The sequence below is a fragment of the Chionomys nivalis genome, chromosome 2, assembly GCF_950005125.1.
Source record: "Chionomys nivalis chromosome 2, mChiNiv1.1, whole genome shotgun sequence".
Taxonomy (NCBI): Eukaryota; Metazoa; Chordata; class Mammalia; order Rodentia; family Cricetidae; genus Chionomys; species Chionomys nivalis.
In genome coordinates, this window is record NC_080087.1 from 34668594 (window position 1) to 34693570 (window position 24977).

At 42.4% G+C, this 24977-nt stretch overlaps 1 protein-coding gene and 3 non-coding genes across 4 annotated transcripts; all 4 read right to left on the reverse strand.

The window, feature by feature from the left end:
- Positions 1-9744: 9744 nt before the first annotated feature.
- On the reverse strand, positions 9745-11972 carry Rps12 (ribosomal protein S12). Its single transcript, XM_057762810.1, has 6 exons — positions 11888-11972; positions 11720-11770; positions 11486-11602; positions 10540-10642; positions 10171-10272; positions 9745-9851 (listed from the first exon to the last, which is right to left on the reverse strand). Exons 2-6 carry the CDS (start codon positions 11731-11733, stop codon positions 9789-9791), a joined length of 399 nt encoding a protein of 132 aa, XP_057618793.1. The 5' UTR covers positions 11734-11770; positions 11888-11972; the 3' UTR covers positions 9745-9788.
- Positions 9941-10071, reverse strand: LOC130870600 (small nucleolar RNA SNORA33). Its single transcript, XR_009056744.1, has one exon. It is a non-coding gene; the product is annotated as a small nucleolar RNA SNORA33 (small nucleolar RNA).
- LOC130870612 (small nucleolar RNA SNORD100) lies at positions 10342-10414 on the reverse strand. Its single transcript, XR_009056756.1, has one exon. It is a non-coding gene; the product is annotated as a small nucleolar RNA SNORD100 (small nucleolar RNA).
- Positions 11219-11292, reverse strand: LOC130870587 (small nucleolar RNA SNORD101). Its single transcript, XR_009056731.1, has one exon. It is a non-coding gene; the product is annotated as a small nucleolar RNA SNORD101 (small nucleolar RNA).
- Positions 11973-24977: the final 13005 nt, after the last annotated feature.

Sequence of the window (24977 nt, forward strand, 5' to 3'; positions counted from 1 at the left end):
ACGCGCACTTTAAAAGTTGAGTTTGGATGTATGCATACATGTCGACTCCACAAAAAGAGCCACGAGCCAGACTGCTAATGATCAGGGACCTTGAAGCCAGTTATTCCCTAACCTATCGCTGTTCTCTGGCACAAACCATAGAAACAAGTGTGTGTTAATACTTGCATATCTACTCACCTGAGATCCAAGTCCTTACTCATCACTAGCATCGCCTTAATGTTTTGAGAATAAAGACAAACATCTATTATTCTTAGAAAATTACCAGCCCATATAAACAGAGACTAAGCGCCCACAACTGTAAAGCCAAGCTCTTTGTTACCCCTGCAGAGCTTTTTAAATCTCATTAAGAACCTCAGCATCTGACCCATTTCATTTCTACAGGGAGGGTCCTCTTACCCTGGAAAAAGTACTCTAATGTGTGCAGGTTTTAGAGGCATTGAACAGACTGACTTCATGTTTTCTTCCTACACACCTCACACAGGAAACAGGAGCGTTGCTGTGCTCTGTGCACACAATAGCACCTGCTGCTGTGACTCAGCCAGTCCACTCCCATCCCTTCTCAGGATCCAAATGTTTTTAACTGCTGAAGCAATGCTGCCATCTTCTGTTCACTCCGTAGAATGGAATAACGCTATCCTCAAAAGAATTCCTAAAATTTTTTTTAATTATTAAATATGACAAAGCCATAGTCCAAATGACCCCTCTCTGAATTGACCTTTTTTCTCATGTGTTTTAAATTTATAAGCACAAGAATAGTAATCTTGTGTCTATGATAACTTTGCTTTAAATTTGATGTTTTTAAACTGCAGTTATTCTAGAGATGGTTTAGAATCTTTATCTAAACCCAGCAGGGTAGATATTAAACTCTGTAGGTCATTGCCTAGCATTCAGGGCTCACAGTGGTACCATCTCAGGTTCTAACAGGTTTTGATAAACCCACCCATAATGTCCCTGTTCCCTGTTGCATATGTGACTTCTTGCTTGAGCCAGTTTTATTCAGTTTCTTCAGCTTTCCTTGAAGACATACTACATTTCTGGCATTTCAAAAGTTTTAAGGTTTTCATCGCACTTTGGTTCCACTTTCATAGTATCATTCATAGCCATGCAGAAGCTCTACACATATGACCCTGTTACATATTGTATGGTCTCATTGTTTTGTTCCCTGCCCCCTGGGACCTTGATGCCGACCCCATAATTTTTGCAATCTGAACTCCTGAAAGAACAGCACTGTTCTTCATGAATATTTTTCTGATCATATTCCAAACAGTTATGCTTCCTAACATGCTGATTGTAACAGCAGTGTTACCACAGAAAGAACCTGTGCCGCCAAGTCTGGACAACCATGATGACCAGGTCCTTTAAAACTGTAAGCCAAAATAAACCCCTCTTCCCTTAAGTTGCTTCTGTCACGTGTCACCACAGTGAAGGAAACTAATACAAAAAAATGGGTAGCAGCAGTGGGGTCACTGATGTGAGAAAGATGGACATTGATTTGATGTGTTTTCAGGAGGAATGGAGGTGTGTGTGGAGGTATAGACTCCAGAAAGCTCTGACGATGCCACCACAAACCCTGGATGTTCAACACAGAGCTACAGAATTTGATGTGGGCCTGCTGGGTGGGAGTCGTGTCCTCTCCTGGGCATCCTCCTGTTGCTTACTTTTGTAATGGGAATGCTTACTCTGTGTATTGTGTGCTGCTGATGTAACTCTTTGATTTTACAGGGGCTAACAGTTAAAAACACTGCCTTGAGTGGAGCGTGGTGACTCACTTTTAACCCAAGCACTTGGCAGGCAGGGGCAGGCAGATCTCTAAGAGTTGTAAGCCAGCCTTGTCTACACAGCGAGTTCCAGGTTAGCCAAGGCAACATAGTGAGACGCTTTCTCAAAACAAGATAAAAATTGTGTTGAGCTGGGCCGTGACAGTGTATGCTTTTAATCCTAGCATGCAGGGAGGCAGAGGCCTGCAGATCTCTGTGAGTTCAAGGCCAGTCTGGTTTACATAGTGAGTTCCAGGACAGACAAGGCTGTTACACAAAGAAAACCTGTCTCAAAAAATAATGTCTTGAAACTTAAAAAGAATAGATTTCAGAATTTTCCTGTTTTGAAACCCAGTCTCCTGTATCCCATGCTGCCTCAAACTTGCTATATAACTTGTTATATAAGAATAACCTTAAACTTCTGATCCTCCTGCCTCCCCTTTCTAAGTGTCATAATGTCTCATTTTTATGTGCTGCTGTGGAACGAAGCCAGAGAAAGGCAGGCACTCTACCAGTTGAGATATACATTCCCAGCCTGACCAGACTTTTTAGCAGGAGCTTGATAAGAAAACTGTGACTGGAGAAATGCCTCAGCATTTAAGAGCACATACTATTCTTACAGAGAACTCAAGTTCAGTTCCCAGCACCCACAACTGCCTGCAATTCCACTTCCAGGTCAATCCAATACCCTCTTCTAGCCTCTGAAGGCATCTGCACTCACAAGCAAACTCATACACGTATGCACACGTGGACTGTTTAGAGGATATTTATGAGAATTTTTGAAGTTGGACTAAATGCATTTATTATTAGGAACATTCTATTGACCATGTTTCAAAAACAAACGGATACCTAAGTGAATAATATGTTTTAAAATATCAGAGTTCACTATCAATCACCTAGGACATGCCACACTTAAAGTTATTTATAACGGGATGGGTATAGTGGTGCACGCCTTTAATCCCATCACCTGGGAGGCAGTACCAGGTTGATCTCTGAGTTCAAGGCCAGCCTGGTCTACAGAATGATTTCCAGGACCGCCAGGAATACACAGAGAAATCATGCCTCAAAAGACTAACTAAAGGTTATGTATAATGCCTCATGAAAATTGGAACTGATTTAATTAAATGACAAGGCAAAGTAAAACTTTGCCATGGTCCTTAATTACTATACAGCTATAACCAACCACTTTTTATGGTTTCCATTCTCAATCAGTTTTGGAGACACCTACTCATCCTTTTTTTTTTAAATCAACCCTAATTAATTTGATATTGTGCCTTCACCAACTTGACATACATGGAGACATCACCATTAGATGGAAGAACACCCAATAAATACCCTTGCCCCTTGTGTAAAGTATTGGCAACTTCTAAAATTCCACCTCCTAGGCTGTTGTGGCTGAGTGAGGTTTTCAGTTATTCTTGTGTATTGTTTGTGACTGACTGTATGTGAATGTGTGTAGGATGCTACATGGAGGCCAGAGGTCACCGTTAGGGATCACCCTTGGTGCTGCCACATTGGCTTTTGAGACAGGGTCTCTCATTTGGCCTGAACTCACTGACTAGGCTAGGCTGGCCATAGGGAGCCACACAGATTCTCCTGTCTTTGCCTCCCCAGTGCTGAAATTATAGGAATATCCTATATTGTTCTTTTATATGGATTTGCAGAGATCAAATTCAAGCTCCTGATATTAGCTAGCATCTAGCATAGCAAGCACTTTACCAACTGAGCTACTACCTGGCCCTTTAGCATTTCTTGTAGTGCAGTGTTAACATTTATGATAATCCCACCAACAATGCCATGCCTCTGCCTCCACCTCAGTATTGCCCTGCATAAACAGGGCAAGAACTCAACAGGTTTCCTTCAAATTACTCTTCTGAACAAACAGACTCCCCTCTCTTCTTTTTCCTGAACATCCTGGATCCCCTCCTGAGGGTCCAGCAGGGCTCTCTGCTATGGTCCTATATTTTGAGTCTTCACCATTCGTGCCCACTATTATTTGCTGGGATATGTATTGAGTACAGTTCAGGAGAGTTTTGCCCGGTATTTCAAACAAATGGCCTGCAGATTGGTATATACACTTTATCTTTGCAAAAATGTTCTCCAAAATTTGTATATGCCTTTTGTGCAAATCAAATAAATTGACATCATGAGCTATCATGCACACCTCTAAGAGAGGCTACAGTAAAAAAAAAATGGCAACACCATCTGGCAGTGAGGATGCAAAAAAACTGGATTACTCGTGTTCCTGGCCTGAACATTAAAGGAAATAAAACAGTTCAGTAAGTTCTTTTAAAACTGAACACAGGGAGGACAAATGGTTCAGCAGGCAAACACACTTTGCAACTGACCCTGATGGATTCAACCCCAGCATCACATGGTAGAAGCAGAAACTGACTCCCTTAGGTTGTCCTCTGTCCACTATACAAGACATGGAATGCGTACAGTTTCCCACACACACTCCCCACACTAAATCAACGTAATTTAAAGTTTTAATAATAAAAAATGAAAATGGAACACTTGATAACCAGATGAGGTAACATATGCCTGAGGTCTGTAGGTCTGTACTTAAGAAGCTGAGGAAAGATGCTTGTTGACTCAAGGCCAGATTGGGAAACCACAGTTTGTCTCAAACCAAATATGTGTGTGTGTGTGTGTGTGTGTGTGTGCCCTGAGTGCTGGGATTAAAGACATGTGCGACCACTGCCTTCCTTGAAACTTATTTTTATTAGACAAATATTATTCATGGATGCTTGAGATTTAGTGAGGTTTTCATATACGAGTCAAGTAAAGTTCAGTGAGCCAAATCAGTCTATGTATTTCCTTTCCATCTCAGCCCCTAGTGCACATCTTCCAGCCTCGTGAGGGTTCGGTCACACAGGTGAATTTGATTTCGCTGCCCGGAGAGAAAGCCTCGGCACTGTAACTGCACATTACATGGGCTGCTGCTGATGAGGAGCCTCTTCACCTCAGTAAGACGACGGGGAAAGCAGCTACTGGGTTCTGGTTCTGCTCGACGCCACACAAGTGAATCTGTCTGATGATATTCGGTGTACTTGTACTTATTTTCAACTTGTCTTCCAGTAAAAAAGAAAATAATCAGTAAAAGGAGGAAAATCGATCACAATTTTGTCTGGCTGGCAGACCCCAGCATGCTGGAATAAATAACACTCTAAAAATAAAAAAGAAAAACTTTGCTATTTACAATAACATTTCTTTTTTCCCTTCTTGCCTTTCTTCTATTACTAAAATATTTTTAATATTAATTTTTAATTTACTATAAAATTGTAGAGATGGGGAGATTGCTCAGTAGTTAAGAACTCATGTTGCTCTTCCAAAGGACTCAGACTTTTTAGTATTCACATAGCAACTCACACCATGTTGTTACTCGAGTCCCAGGGCATCCAGTGCCTTCTTCTGGACTCAGTGGGCTCCAAGCATGCACACAGTGCAAGACATACATGCAAGCAAAATAGCCATGCACACAGAAGTAAATAAACCTAAAAGTTTTAATTTTGCAAATAAAAAAATCACACACTATGCAACTCAGTGTTAAGTCTCTACATGAAAAAATTTAGACTATTTTGACTGATGACTTTATTTCAAACTACAGCCATTTGAAAGAGGTCTTAGAATCATTTTTTCTTAAGAATCTTCTGTGCGCTCCTTTGCGAATCAGTGACATAACTCCGACACTTTACGGCCATGTGTGGTGCCCCCCAGCAAGCCTCATGTACCCATTTAGCACAATATCCGCCCTGAAATTCCCCAGTTTACCCAGCTTCAAGTCTGGGAGAGAAGCTGGGTTTTCTAACTTGTGCTGTTTTGTATGTTAACAGTTTACTTTCCCCCTAGGGATCTCAGTTATTTATTTTATGCACATTTTGCTCCTTTTAACCTGGTGACAGCAATGTGAAACATCACAGGCCTTTTATTCAGTATGTCTCTAACAAGTCAACCAGGTATAAACAGGGTTTTTACATCTATTTGTAAATTTTAGTGAGGGGCGGTTGAGCTGAGAGATGAAAAATAAAAAAGTACATTTGAGTAATGTTTAATTCACACCACTTGCCCAATACTGTGCTGTTGGCATGCCCCAATAAATAGGCTTCAAAAAGAAATTACTGCGATGTAAAAATAGTTTCCCTGAATTCACATGCTTTTTACTATTCCCAGGTCTCAAAATAGCTTTTAAAATTATTTTTTCAGACTCCTAGAGCCATGTACCCCATATTGTGATAGGATATGTTTCTCTGCCCTGCTCCCTAGAGTGAAATTGAAAAGAAGAGAAATTGAGACAGCTCGGCACCATACTAACATGAAAGAGGCCCAAACTAAGATTGACTTTTGTTGTCAGAGAGAAAGGAACAGGAGAAAATAAAAAGTCCAAAAAGGACTGAACAATTCAGCCTTAAAATAAAGGCCATAAATAAATTAACTAGTCAACCTTATTCATCTAACCAACAAAATAGCTCAGTGCCTATCATTGTAAGCACTGTTCTAGGCACCAGAGACTATCTAATAGTAACTGATGTTGCAGGGAGCTATGTAGAGATGATCATCTCCAAGCACATCCCTTGACTGCTCTGGAACCTTTTGTGACTTATGTAGTTTACAAAACAGTGAAGGGGAAAACCCTAACTAAAACATATATTCCACTTGGAAGCCTTTTTCCTCTAGGCATACATTGCAGTTGTAGTTGGACTGGGGTGCAGTTGGGTAGCAGAGTCCCTGCTAAGTGTCTTAGCTTCTTTTCCTCTTGCTCTGAAAAAAGCAACTTCAGAGGGACACAGCTTCTGGCTCACAGTTCATTCCACTGCCATCGCAGCAGTAGAGTCAAGTGGCAGCAGGACTTCGAAGCAGTTGCTAACATCTCATTTACGGTTGAAAAGTGGACAGCAACAAACACGTATTTCACTCAGCTCCCTTTACGTCTACAGTACAGAATCCCAGAGAATGACACCACCTACAGTGGGCAGGTCTTCCCAACTCGATAAATGCAACCAGATAGTATCCCATGGATGAGCAGAGGCCCATCTCCAGTCCAGAGTCTGCAAGGATGACACCAGCCAAGCACGCAAGGCCCTAGACTTGTTTTTCAGTGCCTCCCCCATACACAATTACAGTAATCCCAGATGACAGTCTACCAAAGCACAAGACAAAAATGCTCAGCCCCGAGACTTTATGAGCAACAGAGTGTGGATTCTACAACCAAGACAAAAATATTTAATCTGATCCTAAGCCCCAGATCAAGTCCTCAAATGCACCTGCTTCTTCAGGACAAAGACGGGGCTGGGAAATGGCTGAGTGCTCAATACACAAGCGTGAGAACTTGGGTTCAAATCCTCAGTACCCACTTAAAAAGCTGAGTGCTTGCCTGCACAGCTGTGGTGAGTCAGAGACAGGAGGATCACCAGGGACTACAGGCCACCAGCCTAATTCTAGGTTCAGCAAAAGACCCTGTCACAAGAGTAAGCAGAAAGCAACAGGTTAGGATGCAGAGCATCTACTCTGGCCTCCTCGTGCACACACCCATCTTCATAGACCACACATACATACACAAAGGTAAACTAGAGAGAATATGACGGCTGGACTGAGAATGTGATACAGAAATGTCCGTGATGTGGCTAAATAATTAAAAACATAAAATCAAGGTAGTACTTTAAGTAGTTTTTCATTTAAACCTTACTACAGTTTTCTTTAGACATGTTTACTTGTATGACTGCTTCACCTTCATGTATGTCTGTGTAAATCATATGCCTTAGGAAGTCAAGAGGGTGTCAGGTACCCTAGAACCAGAGCCGTGGATGGTTGTGAGCCACCATGTGGCTGTTCACACCAAAAACAAGTCCCCCACGATAACGTGCTCCTAACCCTTGAGCCAACTCTTCAGCCCCTTTGTAGATTTTAAATAGCAAAGAAAATTCAACCTGAAAAAATAAAACCATACTTACCCAAAATTTGCTGATATCTCAAGGTATGAATATTGATCTTTAAAAGGAAAACCTTTCAAAGAATTTTAATAACTGGCCAGAGGGATCTTACGAGAGCTACAACCCTACTTGCATTTTTGTGGGGGGAAAATCAAACTGCTTCCACCTCTAAATTTAAATTCCAAGCACTAAAAATCAGATGTTTAGGCTGGGTTGTGGTGGTGTACAAGGCAGAGGTAGGTGGATCTCTAAATTGAGATCAGCCTGGCACATGAAGTTGTTCTAGGACAGACCCGGCTATACAGAGAAACCGTTTCAAAAGACAAAAATGGATCTGTTTATTAAAACCAGCATGGTGACCCATGCCTTTTAATCCTAGCACTAGGCAGATGCAAGAGCTCTGGTTGAGATCAACCTCTTCTACACGAGTTTCAAACCAAGTACATACAGCATGACCTTCTCAAGAAATGTTAAAAAAAAAAAGTCAAGTATTTGCAATTTATTTGTGTAAGACAGTGCAATTAAACACTACAAAATTTTCAAAGAAAACCTATTAGCTTAATTCTAACTAGCAGTCAATAAATTTAACCTATAAAATCCTGCTGAACTAAGAATCACAATTGAAACCGAGACTAATGGAAATTAAGATAACCTGGTACTTTTAGAACTTTCCTCTTATGCTACAGCTGGAATTCCTGAATCAATGTCCACCGGTGCAGTCTTTTCCCACGAGAATTAGTACTGTTGACCCTAGCCTATCCTCTTTTGCACTGATAGGTCTCACACCTGATTCAGCCTTATGCTGCCCTCTGCAGGCCACAACTTCAACCTAATACTTGAACAAGTGCCAAGTGCACACCTCAAATACAATTTCCCTCAAATTGGGAAGTGGGACAAAACGGTTCAGGTTAAGGGGCCTTCTGCCAAGTCTGACCTAAGTTTGACTTGTGAACCCCACGAGATGGCCATACGCAAACCACATCTTCAGCCAGTTCTGTTAACACACTTGCAATGTCAAGCACTTTGAAGATCGAGGCGAGGGATGCATCAAGTCAAAGTTTGGGTGACCCCTCATCTGATGTTACTACAAAATTTTTGATTAAAACAGAAGCAGTAAAATCAAAACAGCCACTATTTAGTCAAAAGGTTTCCCTCTTCTGAGAAGCATTGATCTTCAAAACACTATACCTGTCTAGGGTGGCAGGACAGCATGAATTTCTAACAAGCCAGGGACTCAAATACAAACCAAATGTCTCCAGTCTAATTGTTAGCTCAATCTCAGGAAGGTCGCTTATTGTTCAGCCTCCATCAGCCAGCAGTACTAATAGCTGGTGAGCGGTCATTACAGATATTGTGGTCTTCACTGGGAGTTGGCCTAAAAATACACAAGGTCACAAGGAACCACTTTCCTTCCTACAAAATCCTAAAACCTTAGCTTAAAATTGTCAAGTCTCATACAAATAATGCAAAGAACTCTAGGACTGTGGCTGGTTTCTAGACCTTTCTAAGCAGTTACAGTCCAACTTTGAGAACACTATCTTGAAAACTTGTAAACTACGACCATTTTAGAGTTTTTGCCCCAGGGGACCTTAAGTCCCAAATCTTCTAAGCTCAAGTATTTTTAACTCAAATATCCCTTCATTTCCTCCTTTAATGTTTTCCCATGCCATCACAATTTGACCCTTTCAAGCCATTCAGCACTAGATGAACCAGCTTCATACTTAGAAGCCAGTAAATTCCACCCATGTCTGCTCTCACCAGAATTCAACTCTTAAAACAAAAGTCAGGACCTTCACGAAGCCAGGTCCCTACTGTAGTCCTGGCTTCTCAGGGTGTGCTAAGCCTGTGCTCCCCCACTGATAAACCCCAATGCCCTGAACACTTTGTCCATAAGAAATATCACGGCAGACCCAATAAGGTTTCTGTTTTGTTGCCCTACATCCCAATCCTAGTTATAGTCAGTCATTTAATCAAACTAAGATCAAATAGTTTACTTTTTAAAGAATGCTTCTAATTTGCTAACAACCATCTGCAAAGAGAGACCCCATTTTATAGCAATAAAAAAACAAGGAGAAAAAAATGAGCCAAAATTTTTATTTATTCATTTCTTGCACTTGAAGTACTCTTCGATGACATCCTTGGCCTGAGATTCTTTGCCATAGTCCTTAAAAAAATTAGATGAAAATTATTTATGGAATATTAAGTTCTTTTGACTACAACTATTTCAGTCTTAAGTGCTTCCCAGCACTATAATACTGTAGCCATTTTCAGGGACCTTAAGGACTTCAGCTGTCCTTAAGGCTCGTAACATGGCGTCACTATTGCCCGCCTTTTCTAGAGATCTGCAGAAGCACATTAAGATAAGCAGATTAATTGGCTGGCTCAAATTATGGCTTATCTTCAAGTACAAAATTTGTAATTCTGCTGAGTTTTTCTCCCAATAATGGGCTGTTAACATTTCCAAAAATGAAAGCCAGACTTACCTTAACCACTACACAACTGCAGCCAACTACTTTCCGTGGCTTTCCCTCGCGATCAATCTTACAGAGGCCTACCCACTCCCCGAGTTTCTTGTTGTCATCAACCTGCACAAAAACAAAACCTATTAGCCGGGGTTAGGGCTACCGACAATTAAAAATTAAATCCCAAAGGTGGCTGTGTCAGAAGAGACATGGTAATGTCCTCATAGCTGCTCGGTAGAGGGAGCCAGTTGTCATCATGCACAGCTCACCAAGTATCAATAAACAATCTTTTGTTCCAGTGAAATCAAAGCTACACAGCTCTAGGTGCACAAGTTACCATTTAAAGCAACCCGTGCCTCTCACCATGGCACCTTTCTGAAAAGGACTCACCTTAATTAGGTTGATTTGGTGCTCAGCACAAAGGGCCTCCACCAACTTGACATACATAGGCTCATCACAGTTGGATGCAAGCACACAGAGATGGGCTTGGCGCCTAAAATACAAAATTCAAAGGTGAAATCACACTTAAGGCCCAAGTTCCAGGTCAAGGCATCTTCACCGACTCTACACTAAGACCTAAAAAGCAGCAGGCGCTATCGCATACCTAACTGCTTACAGCAACTACCGAATCTCACCTGCGCCCTAGTTACCTGTACAGTCACTGGCCCGATTCCCTCAGACACCAATCTCTCTCAGGGGAAGTATTTAAGGCATATGGAAACCATGACCACTTTCATGCTTTGTTAATTAAAAAGTTGATGAAAGACAGTACCGTACATCAAGGGCTATACAAGATTCGCAAGCAGTTATCTGAGACGTCCACCTGAATCCATGCTCCAGTTAACATCAACGAATAAAACAGCTAAAATTCCCCGGCTTTTCCTCAGGCCGAGATAAACATGCATGCTTAAGATTAATAACCACTACGGAAGTAGTCCCGCGCGTTCAAGCATCCTTGATTAACTTCTCAGATGCTGCAACAGCACTAGTCTAACGTTAATTTGAAAATCAGCTAATGAAGCTCTCCGTTCTGTCCTTCAGCAAAACCGAGTAACCCCATAAACTACAGGTTTGTCAGGCTGTTTTGTCTCACCCATGAAGCGGGTGAAGGGGTATCCGACAATCCCAAGTCATCATTCAAACACTGTAGTTGTTTCACCAACCGCTGCTCACCCCCAGTCCACACAGCAACCCACGCATCTTAAGTGGGCTAGAAAAGATCTGAGCTGGTACCTTTTCCTAGGTTTCCTGTCGAACGGATGCCACTCAGAACTTTTGTGGCTGCAGTCTTTGTTCCGGCTGCAACAACCCACAGTATTGAGACTGAGACACGTACTTGTCTAAGGCTTTGGCAGCTTCGCGGATGCCACGTGCGAGGCCATCGTGGATGAGGGCGGTCTTCAGCACCTCTTGAAGAGCAGTGTTGACGTCCATTACACCTCCAGCAGCAATGCTGAAAAACAAAAGACAGTGTTAGAATCCTCAGTAGGGCGCACGGAGATCAGCCAGAGACTTCGGGGAAAAGAATCCCAGATCCGCGCAGCCCGCAGGAGGCCCACGCCCAGCTCACCCTTCCTCGGCCATGGCGGTGGGTTACGGGTGAGGCCGAATCTTGAACGCACTGAAAGACAAAACCAGCAGTAAAACGCTTTCGTTAGACCCGGGCACTTCTCACGCATTCAAAACTAACACGCCCAAAGCAGACAATCTTCCCCCTCCACGTTTAACTTAGACTCACCCCGTGGCTCCGCCTCCGCGCAACTCGGCGGCGGCAGGGGAAAAGGCCGCTGGTGGCCGCATGACGGTATTTAAGCGCGGCTGGAGGCCTTTGCGCATGTGCATCTCCTCCCACTCGCGAGGTGGCTCCTGCAGTGCCGGTCCTTAGTGTTTCTACTTCCGACTTTGGGCGCGTCCGCGGCAAGGCCCCGGCGGCGCCCGCGCAACGGCACCACAGCAGACAGCCTTCGCTCAGGGGGCGTGGCCGGCGAAGGCCCCGCGAGCTCCTTCTACGGAATGCCAGACGGGCCCAAAGATACTGCCGGTTCCTTCTCGGTGTTGCGAAATTAGTTTTCCTGTTTTATCTTGTAGTTTCCTGTTGGCAGCGCCTCACCCGAGGATCCCTTTCTGTCCCTTTGTTTCTAAGCCGCTCCGAGTGGCTGTGAATGTGACATTCTGTGGGCTGCTTCACAAATCCCACTTCTCTTGCAACGTGTTTGATGAAGGATCCCTTCCAGCCGGTTCGAGTCAAACATTTAGGTGTTGACCCTAGGGTGTTCCGGGTCGCAGTTTCACGGAAACTAGGATCCCTGCGGTACAAGTTAAACTCTGTGTCTGTCATGGCAGAAGCCCGTATTGTAGAAGGGGAAATCCCGGCATTTGAAAACTCCCACCTTCCACCCAGGACTTGGCCATCAGGAATGGAATTCCGGAACCGTAAAGCCGGTTCTCGCCCTCGTCGACAGATGACACTTTATTTTGAAGGAATCGCCAATTCTACTACTTCCCAAAGTAAATAGAGCAGAGAGCTTCTGTCCCTGACGATATTCCCAAGCCAGTCAGAGCTTCCAGTGGCCAACCACGTGGATACAGTGATCACTGTCAGCCTTCTTAGCCTTTCTAATAAACGTTGGAGTTTTCGCCTTTAAAGCCTTACGCTTGCTTCCTTACCTCTGTAATTAAAAAAAAATATATTTCAAAGCAGGTGATTAGTTTCTTGGCGCATATTTTCTGTCAGTATTTATTGTGCCTTTTCTTTAAAATGATAGTCCGCCCGCCGATACTTAAAAATGCCTGCATTTTTAAAGATAAAGTTAGTATTTCAGCCAAATCTTAAAATACCAAAACGCCGTGGTGTCTGGGGTGGAGATGGTGTGGAAACGTGGAGGACTTTTGGTTTATGGCTGCGTTTATTTGAAAGGGGCTTGAACTGAAGCGATGCGGGCAGGTAAGTGCAGGGAGAGAGGGCCAAGGGGAAGGCTCGCGCGTGCCCTTTGAGTCTTTGGGAAGTGATTTTGAAACATTACAAAGTCGGAAAAGGACGTGGAAAGGAATCTTTAAGTCGTTTCCTTAATGATAAGGTTATTAAAAGTTAATGTGTCAAACAAGGCATATGGTGCAAGCCTTTAATCTCAGCCCTTGAGGGCAGAGGCAGGTGAGTACCTGTGAGTTCCAGGCCAGCCAGGACTAAATAATGAGAAAAAGTGAATGTGTTCAGCATATTAGGTGTCTTTTCCCAGACAAAGTTTCACAGAAGAGACTAAATTGGTAAAGATGAAAAATGAGAATGGAGAAAATAGTCCACGGGGAGTGTGTTTATACTAGAAAAAAGAGTGAAGAGCTTTTAGCCCAGTGCCTAAATTTTAGTGCTGTTCCCAGCACAGTGCAAACAGGTCAGACTTGATTTCCCCCCAAACCTTTGATGTCCACCCCAATAAATGCCTTTCACTCAGCAGTAACCCTTTAACAATGGGAACTCCCCCTTTAAATCCTGTTTATATGGTCTTTCTAACACCCCAAAGGAAGTAATTAGTGGGCACCTTGTGATGAAATTTTTGTTTTGTTTTAAATATAGATTAAATATAGAATATCTTACTTCACACTCTTTAGAGTCTCCATTTTGGATATCGACAGGAACTTTATGCAGAGGCTCTTGCCCAGCACACTGTAGCATGTACATGAATACATACAAACATAGACTAGAGAGAGTGTACCAAAGAACAGTGGGCTGTAGCCCTTTACGTGCAGAGAGCTGCACGTGAACTTCTAGCAATGACCTGCCATCCCCAACATGGTGACCAGGAACAAATTATGGGGGCATATTCAGGGATATGTTTCACATAGCCAGCCAAATCAACTTCAAAGCACAGAACAAAACCAGTTACCACTAATATTGAGAGGACAGACACTGTAAATGAAGAGGAGGATGCGTAAATAGAGCTTTTTTTTCTTTTCTTCTTTTTTCTTTTTTTTTTTTTTTTGCTTTTGCTTTGTTTTTGTTTTTCCAAGACAATGTTTCTCTGTGTAACAGGCCTGCTTGTCCTGAACTTGCTTTGTAGACCAGGCTGGGTTTAAACTCAGAGATCTGCCTCTGTTTCTCCCCCTGAGTGCTGGGATTAAAGGTGTATGCACCACACCTTCTTGAATGCAGCTTTTCTAAGCATATTAAAGGAGGCTGCATATCAACAGTGCCATGAGAATAGACTCGTTACTACTGATGAAGGAAGGTGATTGCAATACAGTGACAATACACGAAGTTCTGCCTAAGTATCAATAAACTTTTTTTTCTTTCTTTTTTTGGCTTTTCCAGACATGGTTTTTCTGTGTAGCTTTGGAGTCTGTCCTGGAACTCACAGAGATGTTCCAGCCTCTGCCTCTCGAGCACTGGAATTAAAGGCATGGGTGGTGGTGCATGCCTTTAATCCTAGCACTTGGGAGGCAGAGGCAGGCGGATATCTATGAGTTCGAGGCCAGCCTGATCTACAAGAGCTAGTTCCAGGGCAGGAACCAAAAGCTACGGAGAAACCCTGTTTCAAAAACCCTAAAATAAAATAAACGTTTTATTTAAAAAACAAACAAACCAAAAAAAAAAAAAAAAAAAAAAAACCAAAATAGTATTTGGGGAAGCAGCAGAGGCAGGTGGATCTCTGTGAGTTCTAGGCCAGCCTGGTCTACAAATCGAGTTTCAGGACATCCAGGACTGTTACACGGAGAAACGCTGTATCAAAAAATAATCCTTAAAAGTAAGTGAGGCTGGAGCTGTAATGTAACGTAGTAGCAGAGTGTGTGCCTCGCCTGGTTCCGGCCCTAGCGCCAGACTCACACAGATTCGTGCTGTAATAGGAACAAGAATGAGTAATGAGACGAAATTCTGTCTTGCATTTCATGAATACCACCTTTATCCCTTGTCAGACAGACCTGTGCTGTTTAGTTTTGAATGTCGCGGTACCACAACTTAAAATCACATGAGAAGAAAGCCTCCGTGGAGAAATTGCCTCTGTTCGGCTGACACCTGGGAGACTGTCTTGATTGTTAAATGTGGGCAGCCATGGTGCATAGCACAGTTCCCTGGGCAGGGTTCCTGAACTGCACAGGACAGGAGAAAGGTGAGGCGAGTAACTTGCATGGCGCAGTTTGTTTACTCCTGCTCTCTCCGGTGAGCTATACTATTGTGCTGACTTCCTGCCTCAGCCCCCTTCAGCAATGCTCTGGATCCTGGAACTGCAAGCCAGATAAGGCCCTCTCTCCCCTGAGTTGCTTTTGCCCAGGGCAGGTATCACAGCAACAGGAATGAAACTCGGGCTCTACATCATGGTGTCATATTACTTCTCTTTAGTAAGTGAGGTGAGAGCAGCGTGGCACAAGCCAAAAACTGGTACAGCAAGGGTTGCAGCAGGCAGGAGAGTCGTGAGTGTTAGCCACACAAATTTTTTAAATCGATTTTTATTGAACTCTACATTTTTCTCTTCTCCCCTCCCTGCCTTTCCCCTCCCCTTCAACCCTCTCTCAAGGTCCCCATGCTCTCAATTTACTCAGGAGATCTTGTCTTTTTCTACTTCCCATGTAGATTAGATATATACATGGCTCTCTTAGGGTCCTCATTGTTGTCTAGGTTCTCTGAGCCACACAAAATTTGAGTCCAGTCTGTGCTCCCTAATGAGACCCTGTCTCAAAAATGAAAAATAATGATACGGTGATTTTTTTTTTTTTAAATGAAACCAAGATAGAGAAAGTTTCTCTGTCAGGGGCAGACAGACAGGAAGCGGGCCTTTCACAACAGAGGACTTCAGGGCCATTGCTCTGAAGGCCTTAGCCTTTTGAATGTGAGGGGGATTCAAGGAGCGCTCTTCCAATCACAGTTTGACAGCAATACAACTGTTCCTGCTCACTGCGCTAAAGATTTACATAGATGGAAAAATATTACAATTAGACAGGAAAAGAGCACCAGAAATCTTGATTTCAGAATCATCTAAATATAGATGTGGTTTGCTAGGACAGGCTTAACAGAAAAAAAAAAAAGCAAACCTATATAATTAATATTTGAAACACACAAATGCATTACCTCATACCCTAGCTCGCTGCTAAAGCGCTGAGAGTCAGCTGAATGTCCCCTTCCTAACTCCTGGACATCGTTCCTCTGCTTGCTTAGCCATCTTAGCATAGACCCAATCCTCCTCAGTGACATTCTTCCTCTGTGGGTATGTCTATCTTTGTATCTAAAAGTTTTCTCTTTGCAAGAACACCAGTCAGAGTAGGGGATCCACCTTCCTCCTGGTGACCTCATCTTAACTAATTATAAAAACCCTATTCCAAATAAAAGTTTAGCTGAGATGTAGAGGGCTGGGACTTCCCATGTGAATCAGAGGGAACACAGTTCAGTGTTTACCCATTCAAAGAAGGAAGGGTTATAAAATAGGTTAAGCAGAAGGAAGGATCTTTGGTTTGGACTGACGGAAACAAACAGGACTTGGAAGATGGTCTTATGAGTGAAAGTGTTTGCTGTGCAAGTGTGAGGAACTGAGTTCGAATCCTCAGGACTCTTGTAAAAGCCAGACACACAGCACAGATGTATGTAATCCCAACCTCTTATGGAGAGGTAGGGAATGAGTGATAGAATTGGAAAACCCCCAAAAGCTCAAGGACCACCTAGCCTGGCATATGCAGTGGAAGAACAGGAAAATGACACTGTCTCAAGCAAGATGGAAGACGAGGACCAACAGCTGAGGTTGTCCCGTGACTTGCACATCCGTACCATAGCGCATGCATGGATCAATGTGCACACACATAGATAACTTAATAACTTTTGAAGTAAAATACAAGTTAAAAAGAAAGAAGCAAGGCACAGTGGTGTGCACCTTTAATCCCAATACTTGAGAAGCAGCGAAAAGTGGATCTCTGAGTTCCAGAACAGCCAGTGCCCCATAGAGAGATTCTCTCTAAAAAACAACAACAACAACAACAAAAACTGTAAAGATTATAAAAACTTTAGCCAGGTAGTGATGGTGCACGCCTTTAATCCCAGCACTCAGGAGGCAGAGGCAGGTGGATCTCCATGAGTTCAAAGCCAGCTGGGTCTACAAGTCAACAAAGCTACAGAGAAAGAAAGAAAGAAAGAAAGAAAGAAAGAAAGAAAGAAAGAAAGAAAGAAAGAAAGAAAGAAAGAAAGGAGGGAGGGAGGGAGGGAGGGAGGGAGGGAGGGAGGGAGGGAGGGAGGGAGGGAGGAAAGAAAGAAAGAAAGAAAGAAAGAAAGAAAGAAACAAACAAACAAACAAACAAACAAAGAAACAGAGCTAAGGTGCCCAAGCTGTGTTATATCTTGGGGCTGACTCAGATGAGTTAAAATTCTAGTTCACTTTGTAGCTAGCCTCTGGCGGGTTATTCATATTCCAGCAAAAATGCCACTAATGCTAAAATATTGTGAGAGATAGTTAAATGTGATGGTGGCTTCATGCGCTTAGTTACCTTGTACAGAACTTTCTATGAAAATGCACAGAAAGGAAGTAGTTCAGGTGATAGAATGCCTGCATTGATAGCATGTATGAGGTCCTTCCTGCTTTCTATTGCATGGCACCAGATGGTGGCCCACTCTAGCAATGTCAGTGTTCAGAATGGGGAGGCAGGGACTTCAGAAGTTCAAGGTCATCCTCAGCTACAGAGCAGTGTGAGGCCAGCTTGAACTACATGAGACCATATGTCAAAAACAACAAAAGGATTTTAGTGGTCTAAACTGTTTGACAATTTCACTTATTATTGAATCAATGGAAAGTAGACAGTGCCACCGCCAGCTTTAGTCTGGGACTGGCGTGTTGATAGACACCTGCACCTCAGGACTTGGGAAGTAGAGGCAAGAAGACCAGTGATGCAAGGCCAACTCTTGGCTATGTAGCAAGTTTGAAACCAACCCAGGCTACATAAGACCCTATCTCAAAATCCTGGGCTTTTGTAATCTCAACAGAGTAAAGTAAGGCATTGAATGACAAGGCCTTAGGAATGCTTTTGGTTTGCTTTTGGTTTGTTCAGTTTTAACTTAGTAAGTGCTACACACCTATGCTGTTTGCTGTCAGGGTTCTGATTTCTCTTAGCTGTTGCTGGTGCTAGCCTTGTTCTTGTGAGATTGCAGATCTCTGTGTTTGTAAATGTCAGGCTTCATCCTTTCAATGCTAGGCAAAGAAGTCCTGGTCATTGTAGTAAATGTTAAACATGCTGGGTGTGGTGGCATTTGTAATTAATTCCACTACTGAGGAGGCAGAGGCAGGAAGATCTCTATGAATTCTAGGCCAGCCTGGTCTGCATAGTGAGTTCTGGGACAGCCAGAACTATAGAGAGAGACCCTGTCTCAAAAAAAGAAAAGAGAAGGAAGGAAGGAAATGTGAAAATACTATATTGACTATAACTCTTTTTACATATGAGGTTATTCTATGACCAACAGGAGAAAAAGTAAGTAAAAAATAGCTAAATAGACATATAGATAAATAGCATATTAGAAAGCCATTGGCTGGCCCAGAAAAGGTTTGCTGACCAGTCAGGTCTGAGGGACAGTAGCATTGGATCATCTTGGGAATCTTGGGAAGTCTTCAAAAGTTTCAAAAGAATTATCTAGATGGGAACTTGTCACCCCATCCATCATAGATGTTTCGATTATTAGGGAGGCGGTGGCAGGGAAGAGGCAGAAATCTTTAAGAAATCGATCAATCAATCAATAAATAAATAAATTTAATGAAAAAATTAAAATAAATAAATAAATATTCTACACATACAAAAGAAAAACACAGTAAATTGTTCTTAATAGAATGTTCTGTGGACCTCCCTGCCCTGCAGATGACAAATATAACCCTGAGCATTGTTCAAACGAAACAAGACAATTGCCTGATTATACTGAGGAGCACGACCAGAAGCTGTTAGAATTTGGGGAAATAATGAGGATGCAAGCAAAATAAATACACAAATGGATGAATAAATAAATAAATAAAGCAAAGTTAGGAGGCGGTGGTGCATATCTTTAGTCCCAGCCCTTGGGAGACAAAGGCAGGTGGATCTCTGTGAGTTTGAGGCCAGCCTGGTTTACAGAGTAAGTTCCAGGACTGGCTCCATAGCTACTGAGAAACGCTGTCAAATAAAAAAAAAAAAAAAAAAAAAAAAAAAAAAAAAAAAAAAAAAACCAAATAAAAGATAAATAAATAAAATATGAATGAGAATGCAAACTGGGAGGGAGGGTTGGTTCTTGCTACTTTAATCTTTATGCAGAAAAGTGTAAGTTTAATGTATTGTATATGTAGTTGAAAGTCCAGGAGCCAAAAAAATGAGATAACAGTATTTAACAAATATTGCATAAAAGCATACCAACTTTGATGAGAACCTAAGTTTACAGATTAAAGAAGTATAAATTCCTTCAGAATGATAAAAGCACACACCCTGGTCTTATGGCACATAAAAACACACACCTTGTATTTATACCCCCTAGGCACATAAGTAAGCTATTACAACCCGAATAAAGAGAACATTTTAAGAGCAGCTAAACCAAGGTAGGAGGGGTGCATTACATACAAGCGATCAATAATACAAATACAAAATTCCATTAATTTCTTTAAAAAAATGAAAGGGGGGCTGGAGAGATGGCTAAGTGGTTAAGAGCACTGCCTGCTCTTCCAGAGGTCCTGAGTTCAATTCCCAGCAACCACATGGTGGCTCACAACCATCTGTAATGAGATCTGGTGCCCTCTTCTGGCCTGCAGACAGAATACCAAGAATACTGTATACGTAATAAATAAATAAATCTTTAAAAAAAAAAAATGAAAGGGGCCGGGTGGTGGTGGCGCACACCTTTAATCCCAGTACTCCCAGTACTCAGGAGGCAGAGGCAGGTGGATCTCTCTGAGTTCGAGGTCAGCCTGGTCTAGAAGAGCTAGTTCCAGGACAGGAAGAAAGCTATGGAGAAACCCTGTCTCGAAAATCCAAAAAAATAAAAAATAAAAAATAAATAAAAAAATGAAAGGGACCAAATGACAATATATCCACATTTTGCAAAGACGAAGAGACAGTTTTCTATGTAAATTTCTATACTCAATAAAGTCCATACAAAAATAAAGTAACACAGAAAGAAACCAAACAAAAAAGAATTCACCACCAGATGACTCACACTTGAAATGCTACGGGAAAAATTGATATTGAAGAGAATTGACATGGGATGGAAATTTCAGATGTTCCAGAGCAACAAGCACCGGAAATGGTAAATACGAGAGTACATGTAAAAACTTCTTTTTCCTCTTAGTTAAGAAGATGGGGGGCGGGGCTTGAGAACTGGCTGACTAATTAAAAGCACTGACTGCTCTTACGGAGGACCTGGGTTCAATTCTCAGCATCCACGTGGGAGCTCACCACGGTTTGTAACTTCACTTCCAGGGGATTCAACATCCTCACACAGATAGACGTGCAGGTAAAACACCAATGCACATAGAAAAATTAATAATTTTGTTTGAAAAAGAAAATGTGGTCTCTTGAGATAGATACATAATGAACTCTCTGTCTAGGTAGGTGTAATACATAGGCCAACTGAAGCTGGAAAGTTAAAGGAAGAGGAGGTGGATCGTGGGTAAATGACTCATAATGTTGAAAGGTTCATAATGAAGGCAATGTGTAAAATCACAGGGTTGTTTAGGAAGTGATGCAATGTTACCACTAAGTAGACCACAAAAGTTAAAACTGGGCATTGTGATGCCCAGGCAAACCCTGCCTCTACCAAAAAAAAGCTAATGGGCTACGGAGATCTCTTAGTAAAATGCCCATCACACAAGAACGAAGACCTGAGTTCAGTTGTACATGGAAGAAGCCACCTGTGACGGAGCAGACTCGTGATCCCAGTGCTGGGAGGCAGAGACAACACACAAGCAAGATTAAAACTGTGTGCTTAAGTTCTGTCACGTCAGTACTAGCTTAAATATCGCATTAAAAGTCAAGATAATCTGGATGAATTTTTCTAAGTCAGTACTATTCTGTCTTTAAGATGATTCATTTTCTTTAAGATGTTTCATTGCATTTATTTATTGTGTGTGTTTATATATGTGGGCACGGGCTCTTTGGTGTTTGAGTAGAGGTCAGAGGATAGCATGAGGGAGTCAGTTTTCTCCTCCTACTGTGTGGTTCCTGGGGATGGGGCTCCTGTCAATCAGGAGTACCTCTGTCCATGGTGCCATCTCACCAGCCCCTGTACACATTAAAGGCGACAGGCTATAGAAGGCCTGCCATATAATCAACAACGAAACTGCCATGACAGCTATTATTAGATAAATGTAACTCAGGAATATTACTGATGATATGGTGCACAGGCAAAAATAATTGTGTGGGAAAATCGGAAGAATCTTGTGTGTGTACACCAGAGCTTGAAATTTTGATATAATTAAATACTATAATTTATAGTATAAATATATATACAGAGGAGAATGCATCCTGACCAAACGGGATTTATCCCAAACATGCAACGTCATATTAACATTAGAAAATTGACCATTGTCACTTATCATGCTAATAAAAGAACTTTCTTTTTTTGTTGTTGTTGTTTTGTTTTTGTTTGTTTGTTTGTTTGTTTTGTTTTTGTTTTTCGAGACAGGGGTTTTGGAGCCTGTCCTGGAACTAGCTCTTGTAGACCAGGCTGGTCTCGAACTCACAGAGATCCGCCTGCCTCTGCCTCCCAAGTGCTGGGATTAAAGGCATGCGCCACCACCGCCCGGCAATAAAAGAACTTTCAAAAATGCAGAAACACCACCTGATAAAATTCAATACCAATTCTCCTTAAGATTTTCAACACACTGAGACTAGAAGGGAGCGTGTTAACACACAAATTCTGGCTCACTGAGACTCAGGTTAGACCTCTGCTCTAGAGGGAATGAGGCTGATTTGTTTGTTTTCTGTTTTGTTTTGTTTTTATCAAAATGTTTGTAGCAGTCGGTTATAGCCACCATGGAAAACTAACACAATAAGATGGAGATGGCCCATGACTCACGATGACTTAGCTTATAAAAGATGGTGTGAAGGACAGACAAGATGGTTTCAGAGGTAAAGGCACTTGCATGCCAAAGCTGATGACATACATCATAGAGGGAGGGACCCACATAGTGGAAGGAGAATCACCGGTTCCTGAAAGTCGTCCTCTGACTCCCCTGTGCACAACACGGTATATGCACGCATGACCTCACAGTAAATGTTTTCTCTCTCAAAGATGGCATGAGAGCAGTATTCACTCAACAGAAATTGAACTTAGCATTTGGATCTTTTCTGGGCTAGCAATGTGCTCTCTCGAGCTTCTAGGCAACAGCACAGAGCTGCAGTTCCGGGTAACAACCACAGGGGAAACAGTGGCCACTACAGTGTGCAGTGTTGGTGAGCTGTGCTGTTTAGCACGCTTCTTGTTGGTGTTCCGGGTCTAGGCTGGATTGTTCCAGATTCTGGATTTCTTATTCAAGAAAGGATCAAAAGCCCACGCAGATTGCAAAGCAGTGAGGACATTTAATTTAAAGCAAAGCGATAGGACAAGAGAAGCAGGCAGATGAGTGAAGACACCCAAGGGCCGCGATTATCAACTGGGGCTTCTTCTTATCGAATTAAAGACGAGGATTTTGGCTAGTACATATCCCAGTGAAGGTGGAGTCTATGTTGGCTGATAGATTTAGCCATAAAATAAATTTTCTGCTTCATATATCCCTCCCCATAATGCATCTAATTTTATGCATTTATTTTTATTTTGTGTGTATAAGTGTTTGCCAGTAGATATGTCTGTGTACCACGTGCTTGCAATGCCTGCAGAGACTCGAAGAGGGGGTCAGAGCCCCTGGAACTGGAGTTACAACTGACTGTGAGCCACTGGGTAGGTGCTGGGAGTGGAGCCGTGGTCCTCTAGAACAGCCAGATTTCTTAACTGCCATCTCTCCAGACCAGCGCATGTATTTTAGTCAGGTACACCCAACCGTGCAAAATGGTAAGTAGGCAATTTCCCCCTAAAGGTTCTCTGGAGAACACGTTTGCCTTATGCATGTATGCCAAACTAGTTCATCTGTGATCAGCCTTCTATATAAGTTGAATGCAATAGAATAGACTGTGTCTAAATTTGATGGATGGGAAGACAAGAAGAAACCTATCCCACTGCTGAGAGAGGAGTATGTGTGCAGCTTAATGCATGGGGAGGTCCCAGGTTCCCCAAATAATGCCAGGTACATTATTCAAAGAGAGGTGTCTGCAAAACCCAAGCCAACTCAGATCGCTAAGCTATGTATGCTTTTATTTAATTCTTAAATCAAACAGCAAGAATTTGGAATACCTAGTCCAGATCCCAAGAAACAGTAATAGGTAGATACAAAACAGGAATCCAACTTTGACAATTTTTATTACATGTATTTATTCACTTGAGGGGGATGTAAGTGCTATAGGACTCATGTGAGGTCAGAGGACAGTGTGGGGCATTTGGTCCTCTCCTGCCATGTGGGTGCCAGGAATGGAACTTGGTACATAGTGCTAGACAGCAAGTACCCTTACTGTCTCGGCCGTCTTGCAGGCCCAAGGGTATAATTTTTAAATATACACACACCACAGTATGTAAGAATGGCTGCTGATGTAAGAGAGAAATAGAAATGGAGAGAGAGAGAGAGAGAGAGAGAGAGAGAGAGAGAGAGAGAGAGAGAGAGAATGAGTGCCCACAGAAATGAGACAATTAGTTAAAAGGTTGCCAAAATAAAGTTATGAACAGTTCTAAGACAAAAGTCCAAAAGAGTGCGCATGCATGAGAGAGAGGGAGGGAGAGAGAGAGAGAGAGAGAGAGAGAGAGAGAGAGAGAGAGGCCTTGTGGTGGTGGCTCACAACTTTAATCCCAGCACTTGGGTGTCAAGAGACAGGTGGATCTCTGTGAGTTCAAGGTCAGCCTGGTCTAAGATTTAGTTCCAGGACGGCTGGTGCTGTCTCAAAAAAAAATCAACAGGGGGAAGGGAGGAGAGAAAACAAAAGTAAGTAAAGACAGGACCAGTTTGGGTGACCCAACATCTGCAGGAACTGAGTTTAAAAAAAAGAAAGAAGAAAGATTGTAAAATAAATAACTGAAAGAAAATTTTCCATGGGCAGAGGTTAGCTCCGAATGAGAGCTCAGTTAAATGGCATTGGTGGGACTGGAGAGATGGCTCAGCGGTTAAGAGCATTTATTGTCCTTCCCGAGGACCCAAGTTCAATTCCTAGCACCCATGTGAGGAATGTGAGGACCATCTTTAACTCCATCTCCAGGGGGAGGCAATAAGCCTCCTTTGGAACATAAACACAGACCCACACAATAACCCTTCCTCCAGGAACCATGCAAGGCTCACGTTGCCTAAGTACACTTCTGTCCCAACGACTCTATTGTTATAACTCGTAGAACTGTAGTAAAATATGAATCATGCCTATCATATCTGCTAGTAGGTCGGCATGCTGTACAAGAGGTACATTCATATTAACATCACATCGCCTGCAGGAGTGTGATTCTTCCCCTTGGCCGAATTCCAAACTTAAGCCCTTCCCCAAAAATAAAAAAAGGAAAAGACGAAGTGAAAGCTAGATTTGTTCGGGGACACTTTGAGTGGAGAAGGGGTACACATCCTTGCATCTCTTATCACTAAGGCGCATAACCAGGCTGCTAGCTCATACAAGCCTTATGATCCCAGTTGTGGAGATAAAAGTAAACAAAAAATAAAATAAATAAAAACCAGACCTTGTCATTGAAAGACACAGAAAGTGAGCAAACATTTTCTAACGCCGATGCCTGCATCCACAGAACGTCCCCACAGCCAGGCTTCCTGGCGCTCCTTATCTTTCCTGCAAAC

What these genes read in the sequence shown, in the direction of transcription:
- Rps12 (XM_057762810.1), bottom strand. An exon ending in GCTGCCAAAGCCTTAGACAA is followed by an intron (nt 10,643 to 11,485) that starts GTACGTGTCTCA and finishes TTTGTATTTTAG; the next exon opens with GCGCCAAGCCCATCTCTGTG. An exon ending in ACCAAATCAACCTAATTAAG is followed by an intron (nt 10,273 to 10,539) that starts GTGAGTCCTTTT and finishes GTTTTTGTGCAG; the next exon opens with GTTGATGACAACAAGAAACT.